The sequence below is a fragment of the Ceratotherium simum genome, chromosome 10 (genome assembly GCF_057802395.1).
Source record: "Ceratotherium simum simum isolate JZ-2026a chromosome 10, ASM5780239v1, whole genome shotgun sequence".
Classification (NCBI taxonomy): domain Eukaryota; kingdom Metazoa; phylum Chordata; class Mammalia; order Perissodactyla; family Rhinocerotidae; genus Ceratotherium; species Ceratotherium simum.
The window spans coordinates 67,843,804-67,868,073 of NC_141909.1; the positions used below are offsets into that span (position 1 = coordinate 67,843,804).

Consider the following 24,270-nt stretch of genomic DNA (forward strand, 5'->3'; position numbering starts at 1 on the left):
AAGGCTTGGGTTCTGTGTGTGGTACCAATTGGGATGGATCCTAGAGGACTTTCTAAAGGAGAGTGGGACCTGGCATTGGTTTGAAGTGGGAGCCTCTCTGACAAAGAAAGGAGGACCTCAGGAAGGGTGGCAAGTCTAGAAACTGGCATTTCTCCTTGAGAATGTTGCATTTTCTAGTTGTGCTGTTGTTTTCCTTTGGATTGTGGGAATAGTCTTATTGGTTATACAGTGTAAACCATTTTCTCTCATTTTATAAATCCCATCGCTAACCCCCATCCTCTAACCTAGCTGATTATGTGTGCATGATCTTGTGAAAGTGGTGTGGTGGGGGATGAAGAAATGTGAAGGGAAGGTGATGTGACCTTCCTCACATCCCTTTTCCACTGAGCCCGGTGTGATGGCAGCAGCTTTCCACTGAGGAGGGAGGCTTGGAGTTCAGACCCGAGCAAGAAAATGAGGAGGTTGGAGGGGGGGCGGTGCTATGAGTTGTGTTGGAGGGGACACTTAGTTTGGAGAAACAGCAGTTTCTTAGGCAGTGGAGGAGAGGTAAGACCCCCTGTCCTCCACAAATACACTTGAGCAATACAGTCATGTCTTGCTTAATGACGGGACCACGTTCTGAGGAATGCATCAGTAGGCAATTTAGTCATTGTGTGAACATCACAGAGTGTACTTACACAAACCTAGATGATAACAGCCTGCTACACACCTAGGCTATATGGTAATGATCTTATGGGACCACCATTGTATATGTGGTCTGTCATTGACTGAAACGTCATTATGTGGTGCATGACTATATGTGTGACCCTTCCTCTGCCACAGTGTGTCCCACTGATCACGAGCATCACCTGGGGTCCTTATTAAACATACTGGTTCTTTGGCTCCACTCCCGAGGTCTGGCTGTGGCCTGGGAACCTGACTATTTTCCAAGCATTCCGGTGACTCTTCTGATCTGGAAAGTGTGGGACTCACTGTCCTAGAGGGAGATGACCCTTACAGGGGTGGGCAGAGGCTGACATTTGGGCCACATATTATTGACCCTGCTTCAGAGAGGACATGCAGAAAGAGAGTGATGGAAAAGCCTCGCTAGGAGAGAAGATTGTGGACCACATCACTGAAAACAAGAGAAGACCAGGCTTTCAATGGGTTCTACGTCTTTATTTATAAACCAGTCTTCCAACCTTTCTGAACTTCTTATACAACACAAATTCTTCTCAAGTTGTACAGTCTGCTATCTTGGCAAGCGTGTGATGACAAATTCTATTTTACATCTTTGAATGTTGCTCCTAATTACTCTGCTTAACCTCGACAGCAAGAACCATTGTGGCCAGGAGGGGAGGGGATGTGCCTGCAGATTTTTAAAAAAATAGTGTTACTTTCAGAAGCCTTTATATCTCTTCCAGAAGGAAAGAGTATAAAGTTACCCCTTAGAACAGATCATACTCAGATTGTCCCGTTGTGTGGCAAACTTGTTCCTTTTGTTTTTAAAATAACCTCATCCCTGTCCTCTCTTCCTCAGTAACCAAAATAGCACAAGATTAATCAAAAAGCAAAAGTGATAATATAGATGCCTCTGTAATCCTGTGTAGCTTTCACACAAGTTTTAATTGGGAGTGTGTGAATATATACATATATTCTTGTATACACACACACACACCTTCAGAGAATGCTAATAATGATCTAAAATAGCAGACCTTTTCTAGTACAGGATTTATACTGCATAATAAACACTCCCATAATAACACCGCCATGCTTTAAGGGCAGCAGAGGCAAATTTTTCACTAATTGTACATTTTAGGGTAGCAACTCTGGCAGGTCTATGGTGTTTGGGGACATTTTTGATGTATAAATAGTTCAGTGTCATCTGATTTAAGTGCGGCTTATGGATTAAGAAAAAGAAACCTTCTGATTCTCATTACCAGTCCTCATCTCTCTCAGCATTTTAGAATGACAAAGATATACTCTGTAAAATGGTGGATTCTTCATCCCATTCCAGTTACTGGATAGCGCGGCCACACAATCGAACCAAAGTGTGCACTGAAGCTCCACCACTTAAGATTAGTCAATGTTTTGAACAAGAAAGATCCAGTTGCCATGGGAAGACAGGGGCATGTTGATGCAGTGGGCTCCAGAGGCTGAATAAGTTCAGTGTTTATGCTGTGGGCCATTTATTTTTTAAATTAAATTAAAATTCTTACTCTTAAGCAGCTGTGGTTTGCTTGCTTTGTTTTGTTTTTAGAGGCGGCTTGACTTCCTCCACATTCCGTGTTTGCTCATGTGCATGCCTCATTTCATGGACAAAGCCCCTGAATTCAGATGTGCATGGCTGCCCACAGTATGGCAGCTCCCAGCAGCTACACAACTTGAGTATCTACAGTTTTTAATACAAACGCTTGTCCTGGAGTCCTAATGCAGAATGTTATGTTAACATACGACAACTACATATCAGAGACATGTAACATTCATGAAGTATATAATAACATGTATATTAACAATTCAGTCTCTAAGTTTTGCCACCTAATGTGAATGAACAAACATCTAACATCTCAGAGTTAATATAATTCTCCACTAAAATTATAAAGACTATGAAACTGAATAAAGGAACACACTTACATGACTCCTAGGAGTTATTACTACATAAAACACAACTGAATGAATATTTCCCATGTGCTTAATTCCTGCTGATGGAAATTATAGTTATAAAATAAAAACATCTTGATGTCTCTTCTGGTGCTTCTCTTAGTAACAGTAACAATTATCACAAAGAATTCCACAACTGTGGGGCATTATGACTACAACATAAGTAGGAAAAAACCCCCAAGAGGGAGAAATACATTACAAACTGCATCATAACACATATTTGTGTTGCTACTTAAAAATTAAACTCTTCCAAAACCTTTCCAAATATGACTTAATTCATCAATAAATGATTTTCATTTGTTAAGGTGAAATTAAATAAAACATTTAGCATATCTTGCCTCCCGTTTTAAAAATGTTATACATTAAATCTAAATTGACTCTTTTTTAAAATTTGGTGTTTCCACTTTATGTTTTAAATATGGAAAATATCTTCTAAATAGCTCAGACTTAATTTTGCCAGTTTCTGCTGGTTGAGTTAATTTCACGGTTTTGTAAGAGAAATGAAGTATGCAGTCCATATCCGGCACCCACTGCGAGGCCCCCTCTGGTGACTTCTGCCTCAGGTGTCCGACAGAGTGGAATGAACTTGAAGATTCAAGTGGTTTGTGTGAAATTCTGCACCTCGAGGTTTGCACGCATTTCTGTCAGCATCAGCTTCTACATTCACAAATGAAAAGCATCATGAACGGAAAAAAAAAATCAGGCGTGAAGGAGAAGGGGAAACAGGCCTAATTAGTTGACAAAATCAAAAGGGTCATTTCTTTCATCAGGCAATGGCTTCATGCAACATTTCCTGTAAAGGAAAACCTAAGCAGCTGCAGCCTGCAAGGATTCTTCCATTTTCTTCATGAAGAAAGGTTTGAAAAAGTGGACCTTTGAGAGGAAATACTACAGACTTCCAAATTGGTGAAAGAACTTCCAGCGTCGCTTGGATACTCCGGGTAGGAGGAACTGGAGGAGATGATATTTTTGAGCCTCTGGAGGGCAATGATTAAAAGCAGAAGCAGAAATGCTAAAAGGCTGAGGAATATGGACACATAGATGTAGACATTTGACAGGTGGCCTGAGGACGGGTCCACCGATGTGGACAGGGATGTGGGAAACAGCTCAAGGAAAGTTCCATTCTCCACATTTCCCGAAAACACAGACGAAGAGTCAGGTTCAGACATCTTGATGGAGGGTAAAAGAATGAACAAGTGTATGAAAAGTCAAAGTTTCACACGGGTTAAAAAGGACAGAATCAGCATTTTTTTTTTCATGAGAGCATCAGCAAAAACTGCAGGCAGTTAAATCAGCGCAACAAAACTTCTTGGTTTTCAAACAAAGGCAGCAGGGGATCAGATGTCCATCGACGCTGCGAAAACAAAACAAAACAACTGAGCGCATTATTCAGAAAAGATCACATTTAAATCTCATTTGTAGTTTTCACTTCAGGAAGGCTTAATTATAAAATCCACCAGGGAGGGAAAAGAATGAAATACCTTCCCCAGGAACAAGTCATGTTTATGTCTTTATATTATAAATGTGATATAAAAATGAACTTTTATTTTATCTCCACAGTACCCAAGGTGCCAGGTTTCTCCAAGGGACTAAGGGTAAAATAAAAAGGAAAATACAGTTCTGATGTGCTCCATCTGCTGCGATTTCAACAGATGCTCCAAGTGGATGCTCTGAGAATAGGACCCAGAAAGCAAGCTCCAAACCTCCCTCCTCCAGAAAACCAATTCCCCCATTCTGCAGCCCACTAGCACGATTCCCGACCAATATTTCCCTCTTGCATGCTTTGGAGAATCACTGCACATGCAAGTTTGCTTTCTGTTGGACGTTTATAATTTGCTGATTTATTTATAAAAAGTTATCTCAAGATCAGAGGCCATTTCTTTTCTTTTCGATCTACCTACATATGTTGTTCTGCATAATTTAAGCATTAAATAAAAACCTTCAGATTCACTTAGAAGAACAAAGGTAGGATTCCCTCTGAAGGGTAGAAAGAGGACTAGGTCTGCTGTCAAGAGACTTAGGTTTGAGGCCTGAATTCCCCTTTATCTTTGGGAAGTTGGGCAAATTGCCTATATTTGCTGAGCTTCAATTTTCTCATCTGTGAAATGGATGGCACTTGCCCCCTCTCCTCACTGTCTTATGCGGGGATCAAGATAACATTTTGTGAATTGTCAAGGGCTGGGCCAAAATAAGTTTATAGTGTATGTGTGTGTGGTGTGTGAATGTGTGTGGTGTGTGTGTTAACAGGTGCAAAGAGTGGCCGGCCCTGTGGCGTAGTGGTTAAGTGCGCGCGCTCTGCTGCTGGCGGCCCAGGGTTTGGATCCCGGGCACGCACCAACGCACTGCTTGTCAGGCCATGGTGTGGCGGCGTCCCATGTAAAGTGGAGGAAGATGGGCACGGATGTTAGCCTAGGGCCTATCTTCCTCAGCAAAAAGAGGAAGATTGGCATGGATGTTAGCTTAGGGCTGATCTTCCTCACACACACACACAAAAAAACCAAAACAGGTGCAAAAAAGGAATTTTTCTTTCAGCCAGGAGCAAAGAGATGCTCTTCACCATGTTCTCCCTCCTACCGTGGTCCCTGTGAGGAACACCATAAACAAAGTGGACTGAGAAGGGCAGGTAGCAATTGGGACAGAGTGTGATTCTCCAGGCTCCAGATGTGGGTGCAGTGTGTCCCAGACACCCTCTCCTCCATGACTGGAGAAGTCACAACTGGTTTCCGCCTGGCCCCCAGCCCACTAAGTCCACGTGGGGGCGAGGGAAGTAGCCTGAGGGAGGATGATCCCTCTTGATAGATGACTCTTCAAGTCCAGAAAAGATGCTCTTCCTAGCTTTTTATGGCATTAGACCATTTTGTTGTAAATTTCTAAATCTCCTAGCATCAGAAGTAGTGAAATGCTAATGCGAAAACATCCACTCTGCCCTGGCTTTCCCTTTTCCTCAAGTCTTCCCTATATTATACCTTGAAAACTTGCCTTTCTCTTCTGTTCTCCAAATCTAATTAAGCGGCTAATTCTCTGAGGGGCTGACTTTGGCCACTCTGGCTGTAGCTGAATGGCGCTAAAGATCCCTGGGAAAGAGGGGACACTTCTGAGAGGGCTGTCCCTGTCGGGTGTCACACAGGCTAATGATCTTAGTGAGAGCCTCTGAGTAGGCCACAGGCAGCAGTGTCCTAGTAGATCCTAAAATAATTTCCCCCCTATTCCTCTTTATGCTCTGCCTGGTGATTTTAATTCCATTAGGCTGCTACAGGCTCCTAACAGTCCTTAAAAAAGAATCATAGTAGGACTGCAAATGTGTTACACTGATTTGGCAATACCTTGCCTTTTTACAGCATGTAAATGTTCTAGCCGTTCATCTTTAGGGAAAATAGCAGTCTCAGAGGCAGCATGATGTACAGGAAAGAAAATTAGGATAGAAATCTCAGAGAGTGAATCATAAGAAACATTCAAGATGTTCTGGGAAGACCTGCTAAGTCTCTAGATGGGGAAACTGAGAAACAAGCTAATTGATTTGACAAAAGAAACATATCTAATTAGAAGACAGGTGAGGACTTCAGGCTTCTGCTCATCCTCGATCCTTATACTATGTGGTCTCAATTTTCCTGTCACTTTGGTAGTAAGGATTTTACATCCTCTTTTTCTAGCATGGGCAAAGAAGGTAGGGACTATGCATTCTGTGTGTTCCTCACACAAACTACTTTGTAGGCAGGTAGAGCAGAAATATTATTCCCATTTTGTAGATGAGGAAACTGAGCTGCAAAGACATTGTGATTTACTCAGAGTACACAGCTGGACAGTGACAGAGAAGTGACCAGAACCCAGGCCTGAACTGTGTTCTTAGTTTTCTCAACTATGGTAGGAAGAGAAAAATGATGAGACTTGGGTAATTAGTTTCTACTGCTGCTTACTTTGACATGCTCACAGTTTAGTCTTGATATTTCAGTTTTCTCATCTGTATGATGATACCTTTCCTCCCTCTCCAGGAGGTCCTGAGTTAAGATGTAATAACATTTTCATTATCATACTTAGAAAATTATAAAAGGCCAAGTCAAGTGCCAGTAGACAGTTCCTCCTGAATGCCTAGAAAGACTAGAGGAACTTCCAAGTCCCTGCTAGTCCTATAATTCTGACATGTGCAGGTCAAGGATTCACCTGGAACTGGGTGATTTGCTAAAGTCACCTTCACTACCCAAATCTGTATCATTTCTGGGGTGGGGCTGGAGCCACAGAAAATGTCACTGGAGTATCGGCAATTCAGCGGCAGAGATCACAACCAGCTACCAGACCACTCATTAAAACAAAGGTATCTCTTTACACTGTAAATATTCCAAGAGCACTTGTCACATCCTGGAGATCGCCATCTTTCAGACAAAAAGCCCACTTTGAGCCTCAACTGTTTATGGAATAGTTTATAGGAAACGAGGCTAAGACGATTTGGCGACAGCATCTGATCTTCCAAGTGGCCTTGGAAGAATGGTAGAAATGAAAAAATAAAACCTTGTGTCCTTATTTGACATTTCACAATTAAATATCTTCTTTAAATTTCCATGCCCCTCCCCAATATTTCAGATTTAATATCATTTCCAGGATACTTCTTAATTTAAAATGACAGATACACAAATTTCATTTCACTGTTCTACTCTGAAACAACAGAGTACATGCACTGTTAGAGATAATTTTAATTTGATGACATTAATTCCATTTTCTTATTGAAGCTTTAAAAACTGATAAATCTTCTTTCTCTCTGGTGAATGTTTTGACAGTCTATGTATAATGCTCATGATGAACCAAACTGTACATGTTCAGGCATTGTGACAGTGTGAATGAGGCTGGAGGTGGCACTGTGGAAATGAAATCAAACAAGTGTGTTTCAAGATGATGCGTCTTGGGCTGTTTCTCCCAGACAGATTAGGTTTAAAGAAGAGAAGAAAGAGACTTCATCTTAAATGCATAGCCTTGACCTATCTTGACGCAGCGCCAGTGGACTCTCATTTCAGGTGGCACCTAAAGCCACGTGGGGATTGTGATGCTTTTTTTCTGAGCCATTCTCAGAAAGTGATTTTTGAGAAATGAAAATGAAATAGCTGGATCACAATATTATAAATGAAGATCTGTGGGAATGTTTTGGTTCATGGTCAGCCAGCTTTCCCTTTGTCTCTTGGAATAAAAACCTGTGCTGGGAAGAACTCTACAAAAGGCAGTCACCTACTGAAGTGAGGAAGGATGCGTGTAATCTCACCACAAGCCCAGTGGGGTGGGGAGATGGAGGGACAGCATAGAATGGGCAGACCTGGGGGTCTCTGGGTCAATGTCGCTCCGCACCATGCCTCCGTGACTCCTCTGAAAGGATGGAAGCTTTCCTTCCCATGGGGTGATTATGAGAATTGTCAAGTTTTGGAAGAACAAAAGCATACTCTCTAGCGTGGACCTTTGTGCCTGGTAAAGGGAAGAAAAGCTGACCAGCCCTTATCTCTGAGTCCTCTCACAGAAGCACTGTAAGACTCCCGGCAGCCAGACTGTGGGCGGAGCCTGTGCCATGACCTGGACTTCTCCAATGCAACGGTGTATGAAACTCAGCCTACAGACGACCTCAAATCTGGCACAGCAATTTCTGAGTTTGTGACCTTTATTCAAATACATTTCTATGTGAATAACAACTATTTGAAAGGTTTTTTTGTTGTGGAAAACTGGGACAAGCTGCTTTGTTCCCTTGCAGACATTATTTAAGAGTGCCTTAGCTGTTAGGATGTCAAATCAATGTTTCATCATTATCCAGTCCCGCTCTGTCCTTCTCCAAAAGGTGGTCCTCCCAAACCATTAGTAACGATTTGATAAAGTATTAACATGACATGGTAAAATGCTTTTTCCAGTCTACAAATGTAAAATTTGATATAATGTAATGAATGGTTTTAGATGATGGATTGGACCTCTTTCTCTATAGAACACATAGAAACTACCATTTCCAGAATCTAGAAGGGACCTTATCATATCCGGGCAAAGCTGTTTTTAATTCTACTTAGAAAATAGCATGTTTTATTTAGGACCTTGAGCAATTCCTTTACAATCTGCATGACTATCTTCTCTCTTAATGCTTTCTCTTTGCCTAATGGCCTTTTGGGTCATGCTAGAGGAGAGAAGGTTGGTGCTGACAATACATCCTTCCCACCCACCCTTCTCTAAATGTAAATCTTAACTTGCAGTCAATGGCAACACCTACCCCTGAAGTTGAAATAATGAAATAAAGTTTATTGTCTTATGTGCTATCCTTATTCCAAGCTGATTCAGTGGTCCATCTATTTGCCTATTTGAGAACTGTTCTTTCTTATCAATACAATGCTTTGGGAGAGTAGAATTTTGTGTGAAGACGAGTAGAATCTCATGATTCCCTATATCAGCCCAACAAAAAACAAAACCAAGGGGCGGGCCCGGTAGCATAGGGGTTAAATTCCCACGCTCCGCTTCAGCGGCCGGGGGTGCGCAGTTTAGGATCCTGGGCGCGCAACGATGCACTGCTTGTCAAGCCATGCTGTGGCGGCATCCCATATAAAGTAGAGGAAGATCGGCATGGATGTTAGCCCAGGGCCAGTATTCCTCAGCAAAAAAGACAAGGGTTGGTATTGGATATTAGCTCAGGGCTGATCTTCCTCACAGAAAAAAAAACAAAAAAACTCAAAAAACCCCCAAAGAAACCAAGCAAGGAAATAAACTAAGTCGATCTGGGGTCAAATGTTGAGTTTGAGGACCATCGTATGAGAAGAAACGTGGAGAGATGGAGATCCTGAATAATGAACTGGAATTCATGGATCTGGACTGGATAATGTAAGACAAAAAAATAAAATTAACAGTTCTCTTTACCGGCTGTTCAAATGTACCATCAGAAAACATAATCAGAACTTTTTCATATTACTTCGGTGAAAATTAAAGAAATGACAAAGTAACAGCTTGGTATCAGTGATTTATTGTAAAAATCAATTTCTAGAGCAGGTCATTGGGTTGCTTTGGATTCAGACCAATCTCCTCCATCACTCTACCTCACTTTCGTCTACCTGGATTAGCCTCAGGCCCAGTGAAATATTTCCTCAGCAAAATAATTAAATTACAGTCAGAATACTTTTATGTTAGACAAATTATTTTGTCCTAATTCTGTAAAAATTAGTTATCTACATCAGGTATAATTCACAGAATATTCAAAATATACCTTTCTTGTTATACAAAAGTGTAGATTGAGTGAAGTTAAACATAGACAAGAAAGTCTTTCAAAAGGGGATGTGAACATAACTGTTTTGACCATCTATCTTGTACAACCTCAAAAGTAATTATAGATATGAATTCCCTTGCATTTATATAGCACTGTTTTCCTGGGGAAAATCAAACTATTATTCTTAATAAATTTTTGCTATATTTTTATTCCATGTTAAGACTTTATGCCCAAATCGCTGCCTTAGTAAGAATAATTATTTTGAAATGGTACTTTCTTAGAATAGGATAGTTCAAATGGATAATTTTCCAAATAAAAAGGTCAAATATAAAAACCAGTTCTAGGCATTGCTTTTTCATGATTCTTTTATGATATTTAGAAAAGACCAGGGCCGGCCCTGTGGCTTAGCAGTTGAGTGCGTGCTCTCTGATGCTGGCGGCCCGGGTTCGGATCCCGGGCGCGCACCGACGCACCGCTTCTCCGGCTATGCTGGGGCCGCGTCCCACGTGCGGCAGCTGGAAGGCTGTGCAACTATGACATACAACTATCTACTGGGGCTTTGGCGTGAAAATAAATAAATAAATCTTTAAAAAAAAAAAAAAAAAAAGAAAAGACCAAAGACGGCTCTCTCCTGCACTTTGGAGAGATTGGATCCATCTTGGCTAACACAATTAGTTTAAATCAAAATGAGAAAAGTAGCAACTTGAAGGTTGAAGGAAGCATGAACTGGTTAAGAAATAGCAGAACAATGAAAGTCACTTTTTTTTTTTTTTTTTGTGAGGAGGACTAGCCCTGAGCTAACATCCGATGCCAATCCTCCCCTTTTTTCTTGAGGAAGATTGGCCCTGAGCTAACAGCCGTGCCCATCTTCCTCTACTTTATATGGGACGCCGCCACAGCATGGCTTGACGAGCGGTGCGTTGGTGCGCGCCCGGGATCCAAACCTGCGAACCCCGGGCCGCCGAAGTGGAGCGTGTGCACTTAACCGCTGGCACCACTGGGCCAGCCCCAAAAGTCACTTTTAGGAAGTGGAAGGAAAGGTCATTGGCTAAACACTTGATTTAAAGAAAAAGCAAACAGTCAGAGAAATAATGACTGAAGATCATAGGCAAGGTTGAAATGAATCAGTGGGAAGAAAGAAGGTAAGAAGCAAGATTGGCCTTTCAAGATGCTACAGCATTTTTAATGAGGGCTTTCAGGTTCAATTCTTTCCCTCTACTCAGCTCTGATCATTTCCAATATTTTAGAAGTGTGTTAAGAAAAACATTTTTTATTCCTGGAGCAGCTACTATTAGTTAAATCATAGCATTAGTATACAAAAAGGCTTGCTTATTTTTAATAAGACTACACATATTTTTAAAAACTCTCATTAAACTGTATTCTGGTAGAAGAATGCAATGGGGTTTTCTCCTTTTCTGTTGTCTCTCATCCTGTCTCTATAGTTAAAATAATTTGTATCTAATATGTTTTTTGTTCAATCAGGAAATACTCATAACAGTCTCCTTATAGAGTATGATATCTGGAAAGATTTTGTTCTTGTAAACTTAATTTTGTGATTGTCACCAATCTGTTTTTTTAAATCTTTACAGGTAGACCACTAGGTATCCCTAGTCTATTCTCTCAGGCTCCAGGGGCCTTTGGGTGCCTCTAAAACTGCTCTAAGGGAACGAGGAAGAGCATGGAAATTTGGGTTCTCTACAACCATTTGATGAAGTCCACCTTAAATTTAAGCAGATTCCTCAGAAGTGGGCAGCCATGGGTTAATGCCACTCAGTATATTAAGAGGAAAACGTGAGATTGTACCACTCCCTACCAATGCCACTCCTTCTTTTCTTTTTTGTTTCTACTGCTACCTCCCTCTTTAAATACATATATTCCTCAGTTCACGGCTTATTGTCATCATTGATCCTTCTTTCCCTCTATTCCTCATTCCTCCATCTCCCATAGGCATCCACGCTAATGTGTTTAATGAGGACCTTTCTGTTTGTATATGTTTCTGTAAATGCCTAGTGTTGTTTTGTGTACATTTTCTGGTAAATTTTCATTTGTCTTGTAAATTTTCAATTTACAAGAATAGATATACAGTAAATACTTTATTCACTCCATAACTTAAACACTAAACTTCATTTCCACTTAAACTATTTTGATAATTGAGGCACAGGGAAGAGAGGAACATAAATTATCTAATGTATCCAATTCTCTAATTTTGTACATAAGAATATACCAAAAACTAATAACCATTCTCTATCCATAAAATCACATGTACAGGTACAATTTGAAAAAAAAAGTGATGACATAGGTTGTCTGAAATGAATTTCAATATTAGCAAATTAATTAAGCAGGCCACTATTTATACTATCTCTCTCTATTGGCAACTACAGTCATGTATTTATTTAAACTAAGGTGCATGATAGCCTATTCCTTAAAAATGGATTGGAATATCACAAGTATGTAAAAATGTTTTACATTTTTTCCCAGCGGGGACTCAAGCTCACAGAGTCTTCCACATGATGATATTTTTAACCAAGGGATAGCATTTACTTGAATTAATGAACCATTGTGCCTCATAATAAAACTACAAATAGAACCTTAGTTGATTACAGTGTAAATTGCCCATCTCTTCTGAATATTAGCCCAGTGTTTAGCATAACATATACATATGAATTATGCTAAATAAGTTCTCTCATTCTCCCAGTCCTCTATGGCTGACAGTCAAAATATGATGATGCTTTCCACAAATAAATGGCTATATAAAAAGGATAATGCTTAGTAATTGGCAGCTTAGGCAGGCTAAGTTTTGGATACATCCAGTTTTGGCCATATTACATTGTTTAGTAGTCAGTTGAATACTCAGAGAAAAAAAATGTAGGATAGAGATTTCAAGATTTATCTAATGCAATGTAAGATCCTTGGACCAATTAAAAGAAACAACAGCTTTGTTATAAAGGACATTATTAAAACAACTGGGGAAATTTGAATATAGACTGTATATTAGATAATTGTATTATATCAATATTAAATTTCCTAAGTGTGATATAGGAGAATGGTCTTGTAATTAGGAAATGCACGTTGAAGTATGCAGCTATAAAGTGTCACAACATCAGCAACTAACTTTCAAATGGTTCAGCCAAATTAAAAAAATAAGTACATACATACATGTACAGAAAGAAGGATGATAAAGCAAATGTGTCAAAATGTTAACAATTGGTTAGTCTAGTTAAAGGATATATAGGTGTCTATTGTTATTATTCCTTTAACTTTTCAGTAGGTTTGGAATTTTTCAGCATACAAGTTGAGGAAAAAATTATTTATCCCCAAGGATATTAAGAAAATATGCTTGGTATAATATGCAGTGGGTCAGCCAAAGAGTTAAAAGCTTCTAAAGAAATACAATGATAGGAGTCTGATTCTTCAATGGGTATTGGAAAGGTTCAATACTTGCTGTTACCATCAGCTCATGATGCCCACTAACCCACAGGTACTGGAGGTGAAGCATCAGAGAATGAGCTGGAGGAAGTTTAATATGCCCAGGAAACTGGATCCATGTTGGTGGGAGATGATGCTTGAAGACCAGGAATGGTGATTCGCAGCCAGCCTTATTCATGACTTCACTCCTGCCACCCACCCACTGGTCTTAATCTCAGTCTGGGCCTCCAGGATCATGGAATCCAGTTATGTTCATCTTACATCATCAGTCATCTCCAGACGCAGGACATCTCTCCTGCAGTTTAACTATCCAGTCAAAGGCAGGGGCTATGGAGGCATCTTGAGTCAAGAAAGAGTAGTTTTCTTTTTTTTTTTAATTGAGACATAATTAACATATAACATTATATTAGTTTCAGGTGTATAACATAATGATTTGATATTTGTAAACTTTTATTTATTTATTTAGGCAGCAAGTGTCAAACAGCAAGTTCCACAGATCAAAGAACTCACAATCCTTACAACTCTTAAAACTGGCAACCACCTCCCTGATCACCCTGGTTTGGATGAGTCCTCTAGTGTGGCAAGAGGCTAAACCCGACCACATAAACTCTCTTATGGTCCAGGATCAGTATCTTTTGAAATAGGGGCCAATAAACAATTTAGAAATTGAATCTAGTCATTAAGATTGGTGGTCTAGACATACCAAACTGTCCTCAATGTCTCAAAGTTTTTTTTAAATACTTACATTTAATCCTAACATTTGTACATCTTCTCCCTTACTCCACGCAAAATCCAATTTATTCATTCTTCAAGACTCTACTCAAGCCTTCCCTCCTCTGTCTCATCTAGTTATTCACTCAAAATATATATCCCCATCTACTTTCTCAACAAATTTCTGGCTCCTTCCTCTGCAATCTGGATATTTTCTATACTTTTCTACACTAGCATTTCTCATATTTTATTATGCTTATTATATTTGTTTACCTGTTGGTCTGCTTTGATAGACTGTGAACTCCTGGAATAGAGAACTAATGTTTCATTTATCTTTATGTCCATGAACCAGTAGAGTGTCTGGTATAAAGATGCTCAATAAGTATTTGTTGGATGGTTGCATGAATGAAAGGATAAAGGAATAAAGAATGCAGTTGCACGTGAAAAAATAGGGAGCATTGATATTAACAGTGCTTTTCCCCGGTAATCAGCAATTATATGACTGAGGATATAGGTAGGTACCCTAAAATGATGAGTACCAGAGGAGTCAGATTTTAGACAGAAAAGCGGACATCGTGAGCTTCATCAGGAAAGCACATTCCCATGTGGGATTTCCTGAGGTCCTGCTAATCCGTGGTGTGAACAGAGCAGCAGAGCTTGTCTTAATGTGCATGCGCTCTCTCGCTCTCTCTCTCTCTCAGGTAGAACAGTTAACTCAAAATTCTGGCAAACAAAGAGAATGTCTACATGTTCCTTGTAACGTGGAACAAAATGATATGGCAGGCTATCAAGTGTGGGAGGAAATCAAGTCCTCGGCAGCCTGTTGTCGTTTTAGATAATGACTCAAGACCAGAATCTGTCAAAGACAATATGGAAGGAGTAGACAAGTATGGGCTCAAATTCTCCCAGAATATATTTCAATTTAAAAATGTAAGGAGGTGAAACTGAAAAATAATTAGGAACTAGGAATTACTTACAGGAAACAGACTACCATACTGGTGACCTATATAAAATAGTCACACATTCTTTTTTTTTTTTGTGAGGAAGATCAGCACTGAGCTAACATCTGATGCCAATCCTCCTCGTTTTTTGCTGAGGAAGATTGGCCCTGGGCTGACATCTGTGCCCATCTTCCTCTACTTTATATGGGACGCCGCCAGAGCATGGCTTGACAAGCGGTGTATCCCTGCGTGCCCAGGATCCAAACCTGTGAACCCAGGCTGCTGAAGCCAAGCGTGCGCACTTAACCACTGCGCCACTGGGCAGGCCCTACACATTCTTTTAAAAATATAATTAAATATGGTTTTTTTCAAGAAAATCATGAGTATCTTTTATATAAGATGTAACTAACTTTGACTTTGTCGTTTTTCAGGGTTGAGCTCTTCACTGTACCCTTTAAGGGTATGTACTCTGTGTTTTTTCTTCAATTGTAGGATAGCCTTGGTCAGAAACACACGTGCATGCGTCACTCACTGCTCTTATATCTGGTCTTAGTTCCCTTTTATTTCATGGTGTGGGCTGGGATGTAGGGGACACCTCATGCTAGAAAGTGGTGGGAAGTAACGGGGACGGAAACAGGGTGGAGAATCCTAAGCCGTTGTGGAATGGTAACATGTCTTCAGAACACGATACTCGGGAAGGTAAACTCAGCATGCTTGTGTAGGATAAAGAATGTCCAGACAAACCAGTCTGGGAAAACAGCAACAACAGAAATGATAGCAGTCTATATTTATTAAATAAAAGCATATACTAGTTTTGTATGTGTGTTTGTGCATGTGTGTGCTCGCTTGGCGCATGTGTATTTTCTGTAATCTTCACAACTCTTTTAAGGTATTTCTTATTACCCTTCACCTTTCTTTAACAGATGAGAAAAATAAGAATAAGAGAATTTAAAAGCTTGCCCAAGGTCATCCAGCCACTTAGAGGCAGGGCTGGAATTCAAATATATCCCTATGTCTCCAAATTCTACATTCATTATATTCCTTCTCTCCAGGGAGACGAAGGTAGAAGAGGGATAAATTCAAGACTTGTGGTCATTCGTGCTGTTCACGCAATGTTTCTGCCATTCCTTCCTCCTGTCAGGCACGTTGCAGGACTGCATGTATGAATTTAGGGTGGCCATGTGAGTTGTTTTGGCAATGAAAGATGGGAGAAGTGTCACTTCGGGTAGAAAATGTAAGACCCAGTGTGAGATTTGCCACATTTACTACATTCAGGAACATCATATGCCATGGTACTCTGTTAATCACTCAAGGATAACCCCCTGCCCCCCCAAAAAAATCCTCCCAAAATTCAATAGAAAATTAGCACAGGAAAAGAAAATATTTCCATTTTTACAAATTTCTCAATTTGACTACAAAGCCCCACATTGGAGATCAATGCTACTCACAGGAGCCACTTGGCTCCCTCAGGGATATGTTGGTTATGAGTCCTTGTGAGATGAGGAGCTTGCAAACCAGTGCTTCCTTCATCAAGAAAGTCTTGCTACCAAAAAAAAAAAAATCCAGCTAAACTAAAAAGTGTGCTTAGTGCCTTATTTGATTTGTATTCTGGCTCAAGTTCTGTATCTCATGCTGGATGAGTATCAAACAATTCAAGCACTGGCACTGGTGCACAGACCATACTTTGAGAATGGAGTAGCACTCTGTTTAGATCATAGCTATGGTGATGGGGGCAGTGACATCCTAAGCTGTACTGTGCTAGGAAACTAATCCAGACCTCAGCTTCTTAGGAATAAAAGGAATAAAATTATTCCTTAGGAATAAAGGAATAAAAACAGATAAGTACAAAAGAAGTAAATATTTTCTCTTCTCATTCATTGTGGAACTAACTTAAAACATTTATTGTGTATCTTATTTATTCCTTCTTTCCTTATGGTCCCTCTCAATATTAAGTTTCCTCTATTAAAAAAAAATCAAAAAATACCAAAACAAAAACCAAATAAGCAACAACAACAACAAAAGAAAAACATTTTGTCATAAAATTCGGGAGCTAGATGTCCTTAAAAATCAGGAAACTGAAGTCTCCATAAGTTAAGTAAATTTTGAAAGTCATTGTTTATACTCTTTCTGAAAAAGGATGGCAGAAGGAGACAGCTGGCGACAGAAACCACAAATTGGGAGCCCAGGACTCCTTTTCCAATTCTAAATCCACTCTATAATCAGAGCTGAGCTGGGTGGCCAACAAGAGGAAATTAGATGAAAAACAAGTTATTCAGTTTCTTTTGTTATCCAGAGAGTAATTTGTCATACGAATCAAAATATGTGCCATGCAGGGTCCAATGGACAAATCTGAGACCCAAACTGAAAGGAATAATAAAGAGGGAACAGAATGAAGGATCTTAGACATTCACTCAGTTTAACCAGTCCAACTTTGTTGGCAAGGAGTCTTTCTGAAGGTCTGAGAACCATCCATCAATATTCCACTGTCGATCTGAAAGGCATAGTGCCCTTAATCTAGCACTTGACTCAGGGAAACTGAGGTCAACAAGCTCACCATGGACTTTCTCATGAAGAACTGTTAAATGATTGGTTGCCAAGGCATATGAGGGGAATGAAGGAGGGTATTTGTAAATATTTTATTTTTTGACCTGAGTTCCATTTACATGGTTGTGTACAAGTTAAACATATAAATCATAAATTATGTACTCATGCCTTATGTACTTTTCTATATGAATGTTAAATAAAAACGATTTTTCTAAGGGCAAAAAAATATCATGTGCTAGGCATATAGAAGATACCCTGGGTCACAGTGGGGAATGTCTACTCCTTGTTGGATGAATTGTTTGAGTGCTTCCCTTTTTACCGAAAAACGTGTGGCATTGTAGGCTAACACTATAAATAACAAATTCTGAGAATTTACCCTATGGGAAAAAAATCAGACAAATTGAAAAGGCAGATGCACAAAGATGTATTCTGTAGCCAAACATTGGAGCTACCAAGATGTGCATGAATTGAGGATTGGTTAAGTAATTGATAGAAAAGTCATACAATGGAGGATTCTGATGTAATCAAAAGGACTATATTTTCTGCCAGGGAAAGATGCTGAACCTATGTGGCTAAGTCAAAAGGTAAGCTTCAGAATAGTGCATAGTATGATTCCGTTTTTGTAAAACAACAGTTACTAGCACTGCTACTACTACTACGCACGTATACACAATTTTAGAGGCAGGCAAAAAGCATGACAAAACAAAACAAAACATAACAAAACTAAACTAAACTAAATTAAATTAAACAAGAGGTTATGTACCAAGTTGTTAACATATGTTTTTGTTAGTGGATGATTATGAATGTGTTCATAGTCTATTCTGTGCATGTCTGTATGTGAATTTTGATACAAGAACATGTATTGTTTTATAATCAGAAAAAACAATAAAGGTATTTTTATTAAGAAACAGAAATAAAATTTAATTATAGCATATGCAGTGGAAATGCAACTGGTTTTTAAGCCCAGAACTCTTCCTCCTCCTCTTCCTCCTCTTCCTTCTGTTTTTGTACTGTATATACTTAACACAAACCTTTAAAATGGTTCATATGTACCTTTTCTTTCAAAGTTTAACACTCTCAGGTTGAGGCCAGAAGGTCAATCTGCCCAAGAGGGCTTAACTGTACTTTGTACTACAGTGGCATTTTACAGGATGTTGTGAATGTTCTATTTAAGAAATGAGAAGAGAAGATCCCTCTGCTGTAATCCTGGTCAGAGAGAAATTGAAAGTGAATAAGAACCAAACCAGTTTAATTGACAACAGTTGATAGATTACCAGGCATGTCTAATCAGTACCAGACTACTGTGGCAAATTAATCAGGAAAGCTGCTATTTTGGTTTCCCCTGGGGAGCAAATCTATATGTTGAATGTTCCCTGAATGAATTGCCTGTTTTAACTGTGCTTTAAGTCATCTTCCTGTCTGTCTGAAATTGAAACAGGTTCTTACAGCCAGAAATTGAACAGGTTCTATCCTTCTGTTTTCCATCAAAAATTGTATTCAGGTCTGTTACCTTCTTAAGTTACCCTTTTCAACAACTATTACAGGTTTGCAATTTCCAGACCGTTTCACTATTGTCTATAACAATATCAGCATCAACAATCAAGCCCATAATGCAAATTGTAAATCTGGACTGACTGATTTCTCATCTTAATGTAACTTAATAGATGAGAACTTAAAAGTTAGGAACTCAAGAAATATTAATGACAGTCTATCCTGTTCCTGATATGAATTCAGAGCTTTGAAATAGTATTGGCACTGTTTTGGCTAGATTGTTCCATTTCATGCTTAGAGATACTGTTAAATCGTACATGGCTACTTGACTACAGAGAATCTCCATTTTTTATTGTTGTTGTTGCCCAAACTTAATATACTAATGACTATTTCCTGGTTCAAAATGTGAACATGAGCATGGACCCTACTCATAAGGACTCTTGAAGGAGGCATTCTGCGTCATGAGACCAAGCATCTCAGAACGCTATATCCCATGGACACCTCTGCCACAAATCAGAATCAGAAGTGAAAGGGCCCCAGAACTTGGCTCAGTAGTCCGCTAGCCCGCACCTGAAATGGTCAATGAATACACAGATGAGCTTCTTAAGCTCGAAATCAAAGGCTGGTCCACATGTGCATATCATGGACTTCCACCCTAAGCCTCTGGCTTGATTTCTCTAGCTGCATCTGTTGGCTAAAAGGAACGTTGACAACTCATGCAATTAGTCTGAGCTTCCTCTTTGTTGATTTCCCTATACCATTAATTAACTTAAAGTCTTTATTATTTTTTAGCTGTCATTATGAATAATAACTAAACAGTCTATAAGCCTGTGATGCTTTATATTAACATAGTAATATAATAATACAATATGCTCCATACATATCTAATTGACAACTCATGCAATTAGTTTGAGCTTCCTCTTTGTTGAGTTCCCTATACCATTAATTAACTTAAAGTCTTTATTATTTTTTAGCTGTCATTATGAATAATAACTAAACAGTCTATAAGCCTGTGATGCTTTATATTAACATAGTAATATAATAATACAATATGCTCCATACATATCTATTTGAAGAAAACGGCATTCTTCTGCAACATTACTTTTTGGCTTCTAGTTTCATTTAACAAATGTTTACTAGATGGTGCGGTAAGTGGGAAAGCCAGGTAAGTGGGACCCACACAGTGCCTGATGTCAAGGGCCTTTCAGAAATGTATTTTTCCAGGTTCTTAAATTACTATTTTAAAAACCCAAAGGAGCAAAACACAAACATTCAGCCATAATTTTATTTTTTTGCTTCTCCCTAATATCCAATTAAATATAAAATGCTTATATAAACTCTACAAACTTAAAAAAAAAAAAAGCAAAAAACAATTAGGATATTAAAGTACCAGTGCAGAGAGAAGAGTAAGCGCAGAGAAGAAGGGATGTTATCTAATGGGCTCAGAATTCATCTAGAATAGTAGTCAAATCAGAGCATTCTGCCTGTGATGGATTAATCTGTCATTCTTACAATAAATGTATGACTCCAAGTTTACTTAATGATTAGTATTATTAATCATTCTCAGCAATCAGCTCTGTCATCCTTCATCTGTCCTCATTAAAGAAGAAATAAAAAAAAGAAAGAAACTTAGGAAACCTGCAAATACACCCTCTGATGGATCTAATGCCACACGCCATCACACCATTATTTCTCTCTTTACCCCCGACATGCTTGTGCACATCACAGACATCCAGTAAAATCTGTTGACTTGAACTAACCTGCAGCAGGGAGAACGGAATGGATCTTACCTTACATGAGGCTTCCTTAATGAGAACCATGAACATGTGTTGAGCTCTTCAAAGCACTTTGCCTTATGTAGAGGGATCAAAAATAGTAAATAAATAAGCCAAATAAATAATAAGCCTCAAACCCAAAACACAAAAATGGAATACCCCACCCATTTTCTGGAACTCAGTATTCCCAGAATACTTCTGAGGTTGGCAGATGGTTCTCTATCCCCACAATGCCCAGGATTTGAAGATGACTAGGATACGCCCTCTGGGAGCAGCGTTGATGCAACTGTTACAAGGCAGTCTCACTAACATACACTTCAAAAAGCCATTTGCATTAGGGATCAACTATGTGCTGATTATAAAGAGTACGAGTGTATGGTGGTGGTGGTGGTGTGTGTGTGGGGGGACAAGATGCCTTTACACTCAGGAAAATGAAGCATATTGGTCAGAAAACATATTTAAGAATCTCTAGGAGCTAGATCACAAATAAGCTAAAACACTAGACTAGTTGCATAATTTAAGTTAATTAAATATTATCTTTTTTAAGGAGAGTGCATTGGGCTACAAGACTGCACTAAACGGTAAACCTTTAAAGAAAAGAGTATCACCTATCTTGCCTCTTTTCCTATTGATAGACTGTTCTCTGGCAATGAATCTGGAAAAGCTAAAGTGAAAAGCACCCGAAAAGAAACATCTTGGGGAGTGGTCCCTCGGATCTGACCCAGGACATAATCGCCGCCCATTTCCCGCCCTTTGCACCTGTAGTGTGGCCGAACTAATTGCGATGGCTTTGAGACGTCTGGAGCCATCGGATCCCATTATCCACAACAAAGAACCCCTAAGTACTCAGAAAATTTTCTGAAGGAAATGTAGCGGGTAGAGGAAATGTGGGACGTTAAGAAACAGACCCTGTCTCTGGAGTCTGACACCAAACCGAAGCTCGGCGGGGACCCAGGCATCTGTGCAGGAAAAAGCGCAGGTACAGTCGGCAAACCTGGTCCTCAACAAGATGGTTTTGTGAATGAATGGGTCCTTCTGCTACGCCGACGAGCGCACATTACACACCTCCTTCCTAAATCAGAATTCAAACAATTTGCCGATAATCCACGCACCTCGACATGGAAACGCAGGATTCCAGGGTCTCATCAGACTGGGGGAAAGGGAAAGGTAGCTGGTGCGGTTTCCTACAAGGTTTTCCGGGAACTCGGGAAACCACCGCTGGGGAACGTTGTGTTCAGCGCCAGGTAAAACTTCCCCGGGTTGAGAGCCACCTAACACGGGTGAAAAGGCTCACGCGAGCATCGAAAGGTGCAAAGCAGGCAGTCACTGTGCGCGTGGCGAGTCCCCAGGAAGGGACGAATGACTCTAGAAATTCAGATAGGCGTAAAACAAACACAGGAATGACCGCACACGCCACAAAGGAAAAAACAAAGAGAATGCACCTAGAAACACACTCTGCAAAGTGTAGAACTGTCTACACTTGCACGGAGAATCAATCTTTGCAGCGGCGGACGAAAGGGCAGATCTTCCCGGTTCCCTGTGTCCGGGACAGAAGCGGGTCATCCCAGGGCCAAGGACGTTGCATAGCCCCGCGAAGTCTTCCCGAGAATCGGGAAAGCCAGGATGCGGAGGCTGCCGGGGGCCATAAGGGCGCGGCCGGCCTCGAAGGGGACAGACTCCGGGGTGTCCAGAGAAGGAGCCAAACCTCTGGGAGAAGCGGAGAGTCTGGGAGGCGGCTCCGGAGGGAGCGGAGGCTCCGGGACTCGAGGCCGCCCCAGAGCAGGAGTCAGGGTCCCCCTTGCAGAGGAGGAGCCCACTCCCAGCGCTCGGTACCCCGCGGGTCCCCGGCTCCCCACTCCTCTGCCTCGGCTCGCGGGCGGCGGCGGGAGCCCCTCACTGACCTGCGAGTCGGGACGCGTCGACCTCCCGGACTGTGCTCTGGCGCTCAGGGTGGGACGGGGAGCGCGCCGAGCTCCTCGCGGGCGTCCCTGTCTCGGCGATGGGCGCCCACGCAGCTGTCCGCAGGAACCCGGCCGGGCGCAGGGGTGCGGCGCGCGGCTGGGGCGCACGGGCCGGCAGCGGGCGCAGCAGGAGTGAGCCCCGGGCAGCAGAGACGACCGCGCCCCGCGTCCTCCCTCCGCCCCCCGGTCCGCGCAACCAATGGCGGCGAGCGGGGCCCACTCCCCGCCGGCCCCCCGCCACTGCTCCGGCTGCGTTTGGGGCTAGGACAGCAGCCCCGTTCCGGCGAGGGAGGAGCTTGCGCCAGGGTTGGAAAATCCTGGAGGACGAGGGGGCATTTGCGCAGGGAGCCCCATCTGGGGGAGGCAGGTGTGGCGCGGTTAACGTGTGTGTGTGTGTGTGTGTGTGTGTGTGTGTGTGTGTAGGGGGGGGTGCAGCTTCTTTGGAGGCTCAAGGACCTCTCTCTGCAGGCGAAAGCATCTACTTTCTGCCAAGTTTCTTCCTCTCTTACATCTTTTATGAGTCCCGCGCAGCCCCCACTCCAAACCACGAGCCCGGGTGCATCGTAACCAGCTCAGCTCTGAGCTGCATGGGGACGTCGTCCCATCCTACGACAAGCTGCGCCTCAGCGCTTCTCTTCTTTCTCCTCTGAATCCTCTGCCAGATCATCAGATGAGTTGAATAGGATTGCAGTTTCCATCACTGCCAGGGTGACAGGCAATCATAAAAGTCCTTACCGGCTAACTGGCTTAGAGAGAGCTGTAGATCATAAAAGAACTTTGGACAGGGAGCCTTTAACTGATATGACTAACTTCGGTTACTAATCAGCCCCGTGACCTTCACCCAATGACTCTCCATCTTGGATTCCTGTTTTTCAACTGGAATGCGAGGCTTGGATCACTTATGTCTGAGGTCTCTTCCATTCTGACATTCAGCAGTCCTATTGGCTCTCTGGCCTGTGTGGCATGCGAAGAGCTGAGCCCTTGTGAAGTGTTGGCGTAGCTACCTTGTCCTCCAGCCCCTGCTTCACTCCGCCCTGCCCACCGGCATTCACCCTGAGATCCGTCCACCTGCGGCCGCGAAAGCAAATCATGCTAATCAGTACAGAAGGATGCTGCTCAAGTCTCAGAGACCGTTTAGACTTGCGCAAATACTGCCACCCACCAGTGCCCAGCTCCCGGGCTCTTGGGATCTTGTTAATTGTGTTCATGTTCAATGGTTCTCCAGGTAGAGACGGACGGGGGACATCTGGTTTAACTCGGAGGCCCCCTTGGTGAGTGAGCAAAGGCTCTGTCTCCTCCTTCCTTCTCCAGGGAATTGTGGGTGTGTGTTACTCATTTCTACGTGACTCTTTCTGCATCTGATCTCAGATGCAGGACTGTGGAAGGAGCTGCGTTGTGAAGAGGGCAGATTGAGAGACCTGCTTCTCTCCCAACACACATCTTCGTCCTAAACTTCGCCATTCACATGCCACTTTCATGAGTTTTGTTACATCCATCTACCGCCTACTGTGTTATGCACTTAATATTTTACCTTAGATTTTTACTTACCCTCATCATAAGCAATGATATCCATGAAA

The 24,270-nt window shown here is 41.3% G+C and overlaps 1 protein-coding gene and 1 long non-coding RNA gene across 3 annotated transcripts in view; one reads left to right on the forward strand and one right to left on the reverse strand.

Annotated features, from left to right (window-relative positions):
- LOC147916166 (uncharacterized) overlaps positions 1–24,270 on the forward strand; it is a 92,740-nt gene that overhangs the window by 7,074 nt on the left and 61,396 nt on the right. The gene's annotated exons all lie outside the window — the stretch shown is intronic.
- On the reverse strand, positions 1,144–22,797 carry SERTM1 (serine rich and transmembrane domain containing 1). 2 transcript variants are annotated; one of them, XM_087436193.1, is made up of 4 exons: positions 22,634–22,797; positions 21,845–22,097; positions 20,748–20,809; positions 1,144–3,994 (listed from the first exon to the last, which is right to left on the reverse strand). In XM_087436193.1, exon 4 carries the CDS (start codon positions 3,807–3,809, stop codon positions 3,486–3,488), a length of 324 nt encoding a protein of 107 aa, XP_087292319.1. In that variant the 5' UTR covers positions 3,810–3,994; positions 20,748–20,809; positions 21,845–22,097; positions 22,634–22,797; the 3' UTR covers positions 1,144–3,485. The 2 variants fall into 2 exon arrangements, with proteins under 2 accessions (XP_087292319.1, XP_087292318.1); XM_087436192.1 differs by having other exon boundaries at positions 21,641–22,097.

What these genes read in the sequence shown, in the direction of transcription:
- SERTM1 (XM_087436193.1), bottom strand. Translation starts at nt 3,809, where the DNA reads ATGTCTGAACCTGACTCTTCGTCTGTGTTTTCGGGAAATGTGGAGAAT.